This window comes from Osmerus eperlanus, chromosome 7 (genome assembly GCF_963692335.1).
Source record: "Osmerus eperlanus chromosome 7, fOsmEpe2.1, whole genome shotgun sequence".
NCBI lineage: Eukaryota > Metazoa > Chordata > Actinopteri > Osmeriformes > Osmeridae > Osmerus > Osmerus eperlanus.
In genome coordinates this window covers 6,454,435-6,469,292 of record NC_085024.1, presented here as the reverse complement: position 1 = coordinate 6,469,292, position 14,858 = coordinate 6,454,435, and the positions used below count along the sequence as shown (strand labels likewise).

General features: G+C 42.7%; 1 protein-coding gene across 1 annotated transcript in view; it reads left to right on the top strand.

The window, feature by feature from the left end:
• Positions 1 to 14,858, top strand: part of LOC134023809 (G patch domain-containing protein 8) — a 123,967-nt gene that overhangs the window by 89,661 nt on the left and 19,448 nt on the right. The window contains exons 3-4 of the mRNA XM_062466170.1: positions 6,411 to 6,548; positions 12,271 to 12,401. Coding sequence (XP_062322154.1) covers positions 6,411 to 6,548; positions 12,271 to 12,401 — 269 coding nt within the window. The remainder of the gene's footprint in view (positions 1 to 6,410; positions 6,549 to 12,270; positions 12,402 to 14,858) is intronic.

The following is a 14,858-nucleotide window of genomic DNA, read 5'->3' as shown; positions in this document are numbered from 1 at the left end:
AAAGTTAGGTTTATACGACAGATAATATGGTTTTGACTACAGTGTTTGATTTTGGGTCAAAAGTCAAGGGTTTGGCCAAAACAGTGTAAGTATGAAGATGTGTGTATAGAGTTTGGAGAAAACACAGTACACATTCAAGAAATGTGTCTTAGCAATTGAGAAAAACTGTAAAAAAGTAAAAAAGGGAGTCAGGTGGCTGAGCGGTTAGGGAATCGGGCTAGTAATCCGAAGGTTGCCAGTTCGATTCCCGGTCATGCCAACTGACGTGTCCTTGGGCAAGGCACTTCACCCTACTTGCCTCGGGGGAATGTCCCTGTACATACTGTAAGTCGCTCTGGATAAGAGCGTCTGCTAAATGACTAAATGTGAATGTTTTGCTGTTCTTGTGGGGATTAACAATTTAGTCCAAAACTATCCAAAACTCCTAACCCTAACCCTTAATGTAATTATTTCCCTTATACTAAGTCTTACCCTTAAAGGTGACATGACATGAAAACGTCACTTTAGGAGGTTATTTAACATTAATATGAGTTCCCCTAGCCTGCCTTTGGTCCCCCAGTGGCTAGAATTTTCGATCGGTGTAAACCAAGCCCTGGGTGTTCTTCTCCGCCTTTCAGAAAACGAAAGCTCAATTTGAAAATCTCCTCTTTGTTACGTCACAAGGAGGAAGGTTACCTCCCCGCTCTCTGCTTTGCCCGCCCAGAGAATCTGGCCCGCCAATAAGAAACTGAGCTACGACCGTGCAAGTGTTTTTATCCTAGAGAGACATCATGGCTTGCAAACGAACGAAGCATTACATTTGCTCAGTTTGGATGTACAAAGGAAAACAAAAATATTTTTACAGTTCCTTCATCCGAGCCTCTGAAGACCCAGTATCTTAATTTTATTTTCTCTGGAGATGCGCCTACACAACTTATGTTGTAGGCGCATTTGTTTTGTATGTCTGCGGCAAACACTTCAGCCACGACTGTTTCCTCAACTTGAGCTAATACAAAACTGGCCTTGCTGAAATTAAATTCTGGATCAGTACTAACTCTCCTTCGTCCAGCTACTAACCTCGGACAAGTAAGTTAACTCAGCTGTTAGCTGCAGCTAACAGCTGAGTTACGGTCGCTAATGGAAAGGTATATAGCATCAAGTATGTGTGTGAATACACATGCTGTAACGTGAGTGTTGTACACTTCTTTGTTATTTGGATAACCGTTCTGCTGTTGGTGTTATGGCGCGCGCGATATCCGCCTTTCCCCTCATTGAAATGACTGACTGTGTACCTCTGCAAACCAGGGTTATCAGATGAGAATGGGCAAATTCGAGGCATCTTACAGCAACGGGGCTACAGCCATTGCGATACATTCATTGTAAACATTAGCGCATGGTGCCGCCCCTCCGCTCCTCATTAGCATTTAAAGCTACAGACACCAAAACAGCGCGTTCTGAGGAAAGCTCCTTGTAGGACTGCTAGTAGTGGCTGTAATTCTGCACCAAGGCTGAATTTCGGGAAAGAGACTTCTGATACAGTATTAGGGGACCACTAAGGCCTATATAAAAGCATCCAAAAACAGCATGTCATGTCTCCTTTAAATAAATAACACTTGAAAAGGCCAAGAAATTAGTATTAGGGGGGTGCCCAGCCCCCCCAACCCCCGCCCCCCCCCCCTGGAAGGTCAAGTTAATTTTTATTTTTATTTTTTTTAAATAGCGCCAGATCACAAAATAAGTCATTTAAGGTTACCTTTCCTATAAAACAGCTATAGCTTGCTCTTTTATTAAACAAACTAATTAAGCAATATAGTACGAGTGAGAGTGGGGTTGGTAAGGGATATTCCCACGGGTGTTGTTGCCTAAGGCCGAACACCACCCGTGGGAATATCCCTTACCAACCCCACTCGCACGAGTACTATATTGCTTTTATAAAACAATTTTATAGTCAACCAATTAACATTTAAACACGAAGTTATTGATTAAAAACATGTTTATTTAGTAGTGGTGCACCGATGTATCGGCCGTACATCGGTAGCGGCCGATATTCGCCTTGTTTAATGTCATCGGCACATCGGTAATAAACTTGACTTTCACCGATGGCACTGGCCGATGTTCACATGTGTGCACAACAGGTAGCCTACTACATGTGCTTCATGTTTACATACAGGGTGTGTTCGAAAACTCTTAAAATGCTGTCTTACTACGGTTCGAAATCCGTTATTCTATCTCTTCCGTGTTTATAAGACACCTTCAAATCTTAAAAAAAAAATCTTAAAACATTTTTCAAGGTGAGGTCATCGATGCAGACTTGATGCTGCCTATTAATCATACATCTATGCGCCAGCTCCCTCCGGCCACTGCAAATTGTAAACAAAGATGGCGGACCAAAACTCCGCTGAGGGCTGTGTTTTGTATGTAAATGTACATCTTTTGGCGTTTTCTCGCTTAGAATTGTCAAAAGTTACCGAGAAACAGACACTGTACTTTCCGATAACACCGTTATTGTAACCAGCAATAATGGTTGATGTGATTTGCGAGGCATCAGTCAGCCAACTTTCTAAAATTAGCACGTTAGCCTACGTTACATTAGCCTAACTTTCTTTCAGCGTTGTCATACCAACGTTACACGCTATCTTAAAAGACCATTCAAAATCAACGTTTTTTTTTTAGATACCTTCACGGATGAGAAGAGAAATAGACTGGCCCCTGACAAGGCAGAGATGCTCGTCTTTGTAAAGAAAAACATGCATCTTATTAGGAAGTAGAGGCCCACTATAAGGGAAGGCTTTTTTTTTGTGTCTATTTAGTTTTGTTAAAGACTGAGGCCCATGTTCAACTCCGCCAGCCTACTGCAATGGATACACAAGAAGGTGAAACTGTGAAAGATAGCCCTATTTGACTTTGTATTTATCTTATTTTTCATACTTTAATTTAATTGTATGTTGCGTTTCTAGTCACTTTTACATTATTTAAGTGAATTTGTTTAACAAAATATTTGTATTGGGTTGTTATTTAATTTAACAAATATAATATATTTACTGTAAGTACAGAAAGTCATTTTTTTTGTGATTGAGTAGGTAGTTGTATGGCAGGCAGTTTTCACAGAAAAATATTTTTATTTTATTTGTTTTAATCTTGAATTTATATGGCATTCCCTAAGGGTTTATGCTAGTGTTTTGTAAGGCTGCATTGCAAGCATCTGTTTACAGTTAAGATGATGTCTTGAGTAAGCCTGGTGATATTATAATTATATTAAATAAAGTTTAGTTAAACTAAAGATTGTTTCATAAATCTGATTGAATTTCTGCTCATTAAAAGATAAGAGTGATAAAGGGCTGAAATCATTTAAAATAGTGCTTTTTAAATAATGATTTCATTATTTTCCTGGCACAAAAGGGTGAATGAATAACAACAAAAACAAAATAAACAAATATCGGTATCGGTATCGGCTATCGGCTAGATTGTTGTTTTAAACATCGGTATCGGCCAAGAATTTCCATATCGGTGCATCCCTATTATTTAGCCATTGTTCCTCCGCAACGAAAAAAAATAGTTCCATTGTCAACGTCAGCTGAGTGAGCTATTAGCCCGAAAGCTAACGTTATGCTAGCAAGATTCAAAGGCAATAACATTGTGTACGGTTGACAAACAGTAAATATAATTTTACAGTATGTTTGACAAGAAGATTTGCTAGCTAACCAGCCATGTCACTGTCCCAAAATCAATATCAAGATTTTCACGAACAAAGTATCGGCCATATAGTTAGCTAGGCTACTAGTACAGTACTAGGCTACAGGCCGCAGCCTGTGGATCGAGTTGAATACAGTACAGTACAGCAAATGGATGTGAGATGACCGCATCAAAGTTGACATTTTCTCCAAACAGTAATTATAATTTGACAGTATGTTTAACAACAAGTCTAGCCAGCTATCGAGCCATGTCATTGTCCCCAAATAAAATCAAGATTTTTAAGAAGAAAATAATCGGCCATGTGTAGAGTTGCTACTACTGTCGTGTTGGCCGCAGCCTGTCTGAAGTAGATTGACTAGCGAGGTGAATAGCGAATGGGATGTGAGATGAGCGGTTACGTGACACTGACACAGTACGTTCTGAAAAGAAACATTTTTCAAATAGGTTAAAATAAATATTGAAGTCAGTCATTGTTGTAAATACAAGTTAGCTTGTTAAAGTCTTTCAAAATTGTAAATGGAGGCTTTTACTCGTCCCTGTTGTTATGGTTACTTATTTGTATCAACGCGAATGTTTCATCGTGGAGTGATTTATTATTAGCTGTGAAAAGTCCGAGTTGGGATGTCCTGGGATATTTCAACTCATGGAACGTCTCTCGTCCAATCAGAAACAGCCAAATAAGTCGATAGAACCCAATTGTTTTATAAATGGCCGTATGTTATTTATCTCATTTACACGACTGCATGTCATATCTGTCTCTACATGGGCGTCGCCCCCCCCCCCCCCCCCCAAAGCTGTAAACCTAGGGGAAACAATGCACACACATACCCACGCACAGACACACCATATACAAACCGATACACACACACAAACACACACACACACATACAAATAGCCATCTCCAGCAGGATAGAGAGACGTCAGTGGGTGAATTGTTCACTTCCTGCTTGTGTCTGAATCTGAGGCTGATCGATACAGGAACTGACAGAGAGAGAGAGAGGAGGGGAGGGAAGACAAAAGGGGGAGAGAGAAAGGGTTGGAGTGAATAATGCAGAGAGAGATAGAGGGCCTACTGCAAGCCTTGCCGCTAGATATGTATCTAAATGTCACAACCTGAGGGACAGTAAATCAACCTTGTATGACTGTTAAAAACCTTTCTATATCTTACTGTAACATGCATTTATCTGTTACTTTTCTACAGTCCTCAACTTACTATGTTACTGTTATTTTGCCATATTATTATTGTTAGACTCCTTGTAAAATGTTATGATATATATGTTAAAATGTCCATTCGATATGGACTGCTTTGGAAATACTGCTCAACCCGAACTGTCATGCCAATAAAGCATTCTGAACTGAACTAGAGGGAGAGAGAGAGAGGGGGGAGGGAGGGATGCAGTGAAAGGAAGAGAAAGAGAGCGAGAAAGAGAGAGAGAAAGTGAGGAAGGAAGGAAATGTGTCTAATCAGCAGGAATTACTTTTCAGTCTTTTCTTTAAGAGTTTCAGAAGAATCATTCTCTCCTCCTCCTCATTCTCCTTCTCCTTCCACCCTCCTCCCATTCTTCCCTGTCCTCCCCCCTTCCCCTTTTGTCTATTGGGGAATGTTGTCAACATCTGCCTGTGTGTATTTCAGAAGAATAATGTGTGTGTTTGTACAGTATGTTTGTTTATGTGTGCGTGCATCTGTCTGAGTGAATGTCTGTGTCTGTCTGCATGTGTGTGTGTGAGCATGCTTCGCCCAAGGGACTGCAGGAAATAACATAGTGGTGCCATCATTGAAGAATATGTGCACAAGTGTGTATGGGTGTGTGTGAGAGAGAGAGGGCAAGAAAGAGATAGAGAACATGTGTGTCCATCCTTTCTTTCCTCTCTTCTATACGTCATTCCAACACCCTCGTTTTCCCTCAATATTTTTTGCTGCTCTTCATCCCCACCTCCATCTCTTCCCTCTCCCCACCTTCTTTCATGTCTTCACCTCTCTCCCTCTATTTTTACTCTCTCCTGCTGCCTTTCTCTCTACCTCTCTCTTTTCTTTTCCCCTTCTCTCTTCTGGCATGTTCTATCCTCCACTCTCCTCTCCACTCATCACCTCTCCTCTTTTCCTTTCCTCTCATCTCCTCTTCTCATCTCCTCTCCACTCATCACCTTCTCTTTTCTCTCCTCTTATCCTCTTATTTTCTATCCTCTCTTCCATATTACTCAGAAAATTGGGGCCAATGGAGTCTGTCATTAGATGACCCAGGGCTCACACAACAGGATGACAGCATAAGAAATCAGGTAAGAGAGGAAGAAAACACGAGAAAATAGAGAAAAACAGAAGAGAGAACAAATGTAGAGAAGAGGGAAGAGATATATTGAGAAAGGAGTAGGAGAGTCGCAGAAAGCGAGAGAGAGGGAGAAACTGACAACTTCAAATTAAATTCCCATCATGTCAGGGTAGAACAGGATTCAATACTGTTTATTGGCAGCTTCTAGCCTGAGGGAAATTACATTCTGAGGCATGGAGCGTGCACACACACATACATATATATGCACACACACACACACACAGCCCTATTTGTGTCCATAAAGAGGGCCTCTCTTATTTGATTTTCTTTTGTATCCATGTGTCTGTTCCTTTTGTGTGTGTGTGTATTTGTGTGATGTGTGTGCACGTCTATTTGTCTAATGGAGCGTTGATTCACTCCATGCTCTTGATCAAACTTTCCCCCTCTCTCTCTCCCTCTCTCTGTCTATAGGATCGTGCTGAAAGGAGTGTAGGAGCTCCTCTTGAGGATCCCAAGGCCCACTTCTACTGTGAGCTTTGTGACAAGCAGTACCTCAGACACCAAGAGTTTGACAACCACATCAACTCCTACGACCACGCTCACAAACAGGTAGCACACATACATTTACATTAAGCGACTTCCAGAAGAGAGTTTTACAAAAGTGCATAGGTCACTGATCATAACGAGATAGCCCAAAACATTGCGGGTAGCCAAAACATGACGCATACATTGTGAAAACTAATTAAGTGCCAAAGGGAAGAACCATAAGAGCATGTAGTTGAAAAAGTTACAATTAAACAATTTAACAACATGAACATCAAAAGTGCAAGGGTGTACCTGTGGAAAAAAAGCAAGCAACAAAAATATATTACACAGCAAGTACAATAGTTTTAAGTCAGTTACAACTAACCAACAAGAGCAACAAGACTCTCAATAAGAGTCATTGTGATCCTGAAACATCAGGTTCCTGAAGGTGGGGAGACAGTCACTGATGGAGGTGGGGAGTTGATTCCACCATTGGGGGGCCAGACATGAGAAGAGCTTGTGTTGGGACCAGGCGCTCTTGAGCGGTGGGACCACCAGACGGTTGTCAGAAGAAGACCGTAGGTGGCGGGTGGGGGTATAAGGCTGGAGGAGAGACTTGATGTAGTCGGGTGCAGTCCCGTTCATCGCTCGGAAGGTCAGTACCAGGGTCTTGAATCTGATACGGGCCGTGATGGGAAGCCAGTGGAGGGAGATGAGGAGCGGGGTAACATGGGAGCGTCAGGGTAGATTGAAGACCAGACAGGCTGCCACGTTCTGAATCCTCTGGAGAGGGCGGGTTGCGCATGCTGGGAGACCAGCGAGCGCATACACACGCAGACACATGCAGAAATACACAAACACCATGGGCACATGAAGGCAACATGCAGACACACACACAGATACATCCACAGACAAACGTACAACACACACATACACACACATAGAAGCACAAAGTGGTGCATATTATACAGAGTCCCTCCTACTGGTCTCAACCCACGCAGAGAAAATTAAATAAACATTTAAAAAAAAACTGTTCCTTTTTACTGTCATTGTTCTTTGAAAATGAATTGGAGCTCAGGCAGGCCAATGCTAATGCTTTGTTTTAGCCGGCGGCAGACACATGAAACAAGCTAAAAGAAGGGGAGAGCTGACAATGGCCACTGGCGATAGGGAAACACACACGCGTGCGTGCACACACATACACACACACACACACACACACACATAGAACACAGACATATATCTACCCAACCACCCACACAATTAGAACACACACACAAAACACATACACATATACACCCAACCACCCCCACAATTAGAACACACACACCCAGCAGAGATCTAGCACACAGGCTATAGATTAGCACCAGCAGAAGACAGTCCTCCTCCTCTTCTGGTCGGAGCCGGAGAATGGATCCTGATTGCTTCCTCTCTGTGTCTGTTCTCTCTTCCTGACACAGACAGACTGCACTACCTCAGCACTATAACTGATTAGACACATGCACTGCTCAATGCAACACTCTCCAGTGACAATCCATTCAATCAATGGGCAATCAGCTAATTTCTCAATTTCTCCATCCAGTATGGCGAGGAGAGGGGAGAGAGAGAGAGAGAGAGAGAGAGAGAGAGAGAGAGAGAGAGAGAGAGAGAGAGAGAGAGAGAGAGAGAGAGAGAACGTGGAGCTGTCCAGGGTGCTAATCTTATGCATCTGTGATATCAGCACCATGGACAACTACAACTGCTGTCCTCTCTCAAATCCTCTTTTCTCCTCTGTCCTCTCCTCTCATCTCTCTTCTCATCTCCTCTCTTAGTGTCCAGGCCAGCACATTATGCATGCTAGTCCAAAAGAACAGGATTAATATTGATCATAGACAGTTTGGCATCAAAGACCCTCAAAGCCTCTTACTGTATGCTAGCGGCATGCACACTCACACACACACATACACACACGTACACACACCATGTTCACCAGACACAAACCTATTGGAACACATCAAAGCATTCTCCTGTGAGCTGACAGGGGGATGTTAGGCACTGAATGATAACGCAAAAAGACACTCGCTTGTGTAAGACTCAGCACAGATTAACCTGACAACTGTCATCGCCTGCTTGGTGTGTGTGTGTTTAGGTGACTGTGTTTAAGTGTGAGGAGGAGAGAGATGGAGATAGAATTAGTGTGATGACTGTCAACTTACAGTTTTTCACAATTGCTAAAACACTAAACCCCATTATTCTCTGAATAAAATGTTCAGTGGTGTAAACCCATTTGTCGAATCAGACACTCTTTTGGCAAAACTCTCAAAAGGCTCAAGACGCACTTGTTCCGGGAGTACAACGGTACTTAGGAGTGGTTCGCTTGACCCGATGTTAGTTTCCTCAAGGATCACAATGACTCTTGCTCAGAGACTTGTTGCTCTTGTGGTTAGTGGTAACTGATTTAAAATTGTTTGTACTCGCTGTGATATATAGTTTTTTATTGATATATTGTTTTTTATTATTGTTGCTTGTCTTTTTTTCCACAGGTACACTTGCACTTATAGCAGTTCATATTGTTTAATTGTAACTTGTTTAACTACATGCTCTTATGGTTCTTCCCTTTGGGCACTTACTTTGGTTGTTCACAATGTGTGCTTCATGTTTTGGCTACTCGCAATGTTTTGTGGCTATCTCGTTGTTATGATCAGTGACCTATGCACTTTGTAAAGCTCTCTCTTGGAAGTCGCTTTGGATAAAAGCGTCTGCTAAATGAATAAATGTAAATGTAAAAACTGAACCCATTCTCATTCACTAAAACATTTTGCACTGTGATGCACTTGTGCTGCAAAATGGTAAACACTGGCGGCAAACAGTAAACACAACTACATCACAGTTGCCATCTGTAAAACACAATGACTCAAAATTGTTCACACTTGTTTCTAATAGTGGTTTGGGACTATGTCAGCTTTCACCGTGGTGTCCGCATACGAGAATAGTTCAACGTCAACCAGCAATTTTTACTGTAAATGTTTGCTTTCCACCATACAGCCCTTTTCTCAAACCAATTGAAGAGTTTTTCTCTGCGTGGCGGTGGAAGTTCTATAACCGAAACCCATATACAGTACCAGGGTAAATCTCCTACAGGCAATGGAATTGGCCTGTGGTGACATAGGTGTGGAGTGTTTTCAAGGCTGGATCCAGCACACCAGAGGGGTTTTACCCCGTGTTTTCTTTGTTGACAGTACTAAGTTGTAATGGTTACTGTAATATTTTCAAATCAAATCAAATTTACAGTATTTGTGTAGCCCTTTTTACTCACAGAGGGCTTCACATATGCCCATAGAACTGCCCCTCAGCCAACCTCAACCCTCAAGGAAGACAAGGAAAAACTCCCCTCACTGAAGAGCCCCCTCTTCAAGAGTGAGTTGTGAGTAGTGAGATGCAGGGTACAGTACTGTATAGGGGTACAAGGGGGAGAAAGAACAAGAAAAATTGCAAAGAGCAAAGCAGAGTAGTAATTTCTGATAAATTTTGAGCTACTATGATAGAACATGTTTTCGTTCATAAAAAGACAATTACGGATAAATATGAAATTTGTTTTGAGATTATGTAAAAAAAAATCTCCCTGAGAACTATATGTTTTGAACAATGTGTTTTCTATTTTTGGGTGTATTGTTTACTGACTGCTTGATAGTGTATATCATTTTGATCACTTTGTTTATGATTTGAGAGCAGTGTTTGATTTTGAGCACAGGTAAATCTGTTTTGAGGCGAAAGTTTCATTTTGCAAGAGGATTCAGAGGTTTTGTAAATAGTGCTTGAAGATGAGGTTTTGTCTTTACAGTTTTGAGAAAATGGGTGACTGTTTCAAGAAATGTGTTTTAGCAATTGTGAAAAACTGTAATAATGTGATGTATGGTGAGAGTTGGTTGTAATACTCCCACGTTTCATCTGATGTGTAAGATGAATGAGATGCTTGAATGATGTGAGGACATTAAATCCTAACATCTCACCAGTTATGGCTCACAGTTAAGTCCACAGCACTGAGGGGAGAGGAGAGAAGGAGAGGAGAGCAGGGAGAGTAGAGGAGGAGAGAGGAGGCAGAAAAAGGAGGAGAGGAGAGCAGAGAAAGCAGGAGAATGCAGGATAGAGGGAGAAAGGACAGCAGAGGAGAGCAGAGAGAAGTGAGCAGAGAGAGGAGGACTGTTAGACAGTTGTTAAAAAAGCAGCAGTTCGAACTGTACTATAGCACACACACACATACATACACAGAAAACCACGCACACACACAGACACACATGCAGTTACACCTGCCAAGCATGGATAAAGGTAGGATGAAAGCATATTAAAAAGGAAAGCAGAAAGAAAGAGAGGTATGAATCACAGATTTCCTGAGAGGACTACCACACCTGAGGGTACAGACAGATGGAGCTGTGTTTTACATGCACTCACACACTCTCTTACACACATTCTCTTACAGACACACATACACACAGACACACACATTCCCACACATTCTCTTACATATTTACCCACACACACACTCACACACACCACACACACTTCCACACATATATCCCCACCACACACACACCCCTACAGACGCTCTGACACACATACAAAATACAATGGTGGCTGCTGACAGAACTACATTTCCCAAGACAGTGCATTAGCACACCTGGGGTGAATTAAGAGGGATGATTGTCACACAGGAGGGCTGGATAGGTTCTAGATTCCCCCTATTTTCTGTTGTTTAATAATGTGTGTTACTATCTTTAACCTAGAATTCTGAGTTACACCTTTTTGTGGCAAGAGTGGAAAATAAAATGATTTTTCTTTTTATAACCCTGCTTTGTTTTCTCCTTGGCAATGATTTGCACTACTGAGGCCCGATATACAGAGAAACAGCCTCTCATGCAATACCCTCAACACACACACACCCCACATTCACACTCCCACACACTCTCTGACACACATACCCCACACATTTAGGCACACACACTCCATCTAACACACACACGCAATCAATCAGTGGATTTGCTTGTGCTTTACTGTAATAAAGGAGAAGATCCAGACAGAGAGAGTTGTATCCTGTTCAAGTATCATCTGTCGTCATTCCACTCAGACACTCAGCTCTTCATTTCTGTATGCCAAATATACACCTCTTAGTGATAGATCCTGTCCATGACCGGTCAAAGAAGTCAATATCTTTGTTGATGTGCCGTTTCAGCTTTAAAACAAGTTCTTCAATGACTCAGTGTCATTAGATGAAGAGGGTTTATGTCACTTAAATGGTTGTCCTCTGATGAAGAACTCCAGTCCTGTCCCAGATGTCTGTTGTGTGTATGCCAGTGGTGGGATGGGGGGATCTCTTTCACTCTCACTCACTCTCAACAGTCATTAGCATTAAACAGTCTGAGCTCCGATGTCACTCAAGCTGCAGGCCTTGCTCTGTCTTTCTTTTTCTCTCTCTCTCTTTAGAAGCCCTGATGTCTCTCCCTCCGCAGGCCTCTCTCTCTCTCTCTCTCTTTCTCTCTCTTTCTTTTTCTCTCCCTCTTTCTCTGGCTTGCCTCCTTCCAGTCCTCCCTCTCTCTCCTTCTTTCCCTCTCTCTTTATCTCCATTTGTGATTGACTACCACTTAAATGCTCACAGTGGAATATTTGAAAACATTCCTTTTTTCTCGTGCCCAGAGCTGACTTGTCAGGCTGAGTGGATGAGAGAGCGTAGTGACCTAACACGCGGCGGGGGTCGCTGGCGTCTCTGTGAACGACAGCTGCCTGATGTGAGGCTTACACACCCCCATGTCTGCTTCCCTTGTCGCCCCCTCAGAGGCTGAAGGAGCTGCAGCACAGAGAGTTCGCTCGCAACGTGGCCTCCAAGTCATGGAAGGATGAACGCAAGCAGGGGCGAGAGCTGCAACGCCTGCACCAACTGGCACAGCTGCAGCAGCAGAAACAGCGGTGAGTGTGAGGGATGTGTAGGGATGCGTATTGATAAGATTTTAACGATTCCGACTCCTTATCATTTCCTGCTTATCGATTTGATTCCTTATCGATTCTCTTATCGATGTTCCCCTCTACAGCCATAGGTCTGTGCATTGGGTATGTTGTTTAGGCGTTTTCAGCCACATTTAACAGGACTATTAAAAGGTTAAACAATTAAAATCCTAAGTTTAATAATGGATTAAAAATCGATATGCTCAGTTTAATAATGCGACACACGAACGTTTGCTGATAACACACGCCGCCCCGATAACGTGAAATGATCAATAAGATCAATACTAATGGGAGACGAATGCCGGAGCTAAAATGTATGCTTCAAACGACGGGACAGAAGATAACTAGATCAACTACACACAATAAAGGCAAATTGCTTCACACAGTAACAGGTGGTTGTGATCACTTTTGCAGTTTAGCTCTACCTTAGATAGTTAGAGATGAAGCGCGAACGTTAGCTGCGCTGCTGCATGCATCGAACACATGACGTTCCAGTAACTTCATTCCATGCTGTGTGTTCAAATGCTTCTTCATATTTGTAGTATTTCCTCCCTTCGACGAAGTAGACTTTTTACACGCGTTACAAGTGGCGTTGTTGTCATTTTGTCGTGTGATATACAACCAAACTTTAGAACGCTTCTTCCTAGTTGCCATGTTTGCTGCAGTCTGTCAATGCGCAAACTTTTATAGTTTATTCAGACAGACGTTCGCGTGTCCCATTATTAAACTGAGCATATGGATTTTGAATCCATTATTAAACTTTGCATTTTAATTGTTTAACGGCACAGAGAATCGTTAACAGAATCGTTAAGGAATTTTGCTAACGATTCCAAGGAATCGATTCACTGGGAACCGGTTCTAAACAAGAACCGGTTCTCGATACCCATCCCTAGGGATGTGTGTGTTTGACTTTGTGTCTGTGTATTTTGTGTGTGTACATGCACATTTGCAGAAGTAGAGGTAAATGTGTATGTATACATGTGTGCATGTATAGTATTTTTTTTTACTGCATATGTGTCTGTCTGCATGTCTGTATGCTTTGTGTATATGTGTATGCAACTGCAAAAACAGAGATGCATGTGTTTGGGTGTGCATATGTGTGTGTGTGTGTGTGTCTGTCTGCTTGCGTGTGTGTGTGCGTATACATAATGTATGTGAAGAAGGGAAGGATGGCAGAGAGGGCAGGGTGCAATGGCGCCAGTCTGAAGTCGTCAGGGTGATGGATGTGTCCAGAGATGTGAGGGCTTTCAGCTGACCTACATAGGGCACAGGTGGGATAAATATAACATGCACACACACTTACAGACACTCACACACCAACACTCACCGCTGCGTCTGCAGCTGTGCATGCATACACACAAGGTACACACACTCACAGACACTCACACAATGCACACACAAACACACGTGTACATGTAACCGTAGCAGGTTCTAATTGTTTGACCCTCAGATACACAACAATACAGAAACGTATTTGTAAAGAAAGGTTCGATTTTTATTGACAAGATTTAAAACAATAAAACTATCGCACTATAAAATACCAGGAGAAGTAGTAGTTCATAAAATAAGACGGCTAGACTGGGCACCGGCAGTGGATATGTGTCAAAGCGGCAGAAGGGACTAGAGCAATCTAAATGACCGCGTAGTAACTCCCGTAGTAAGTATAACAATGTGCACAACCAATACCAATAAATTAACACTACAATTGTATGTGTAAACGGTGCAATCAATTCGGCACTGCAAACTTGTGTGGAAACGGTACAATCAATTCGGCACTGCAAACTTGTGTGCAAACGGTGCAATCAATTCGGTCAACGAGTAGACACTACCACATCATATCATGCGGACATAGAGCTCTAGACATAGGGGTTTTACCACATACAAGTAAAGGCACTGCAGGCAGCCAGTGGAACGTCTAATCGTACTTACTACACTATCTATGGCTCAAAAGGAGGGACGGCTCACAGGCCAACCACAGTCCAGGGTTCTCACGACCCAACCCACGGCCTAGCCAATAAGAGTCCAGCAGGAGGTTGGCTGAACGAGGCGCTCCGTCCGGCAACGCCTATATGGCCCTGGTGTAGGTCTCCCGTGCTCTCGCCACTCCGTTCAGGTTGGGGGGCAAGGAAACAATAATGAGCGACAAACAACAATTCTGACCCCGGCCCAATTGTTCCGTGATCACGTTTTAGCGTGATTACTTTCCTTAGGCCGAGGAAGATGCGTGCGTTGCTAGAACTCGGGGTAGTCGTTTTGGCCGATTGCTCTGGGCTCCGAACGGCGAGTAGCTGGTTCTGACTCTTGTCGTAGTATGTGGAAATCTTCGTCGTCCGGCGCGGCTCTGGCGTTGAGAGGAGATCGTGGTTCTTATGCGTGGACGCAACCAATCCCGTGGGTTGTCAATCAGCCAGCATATAAGGA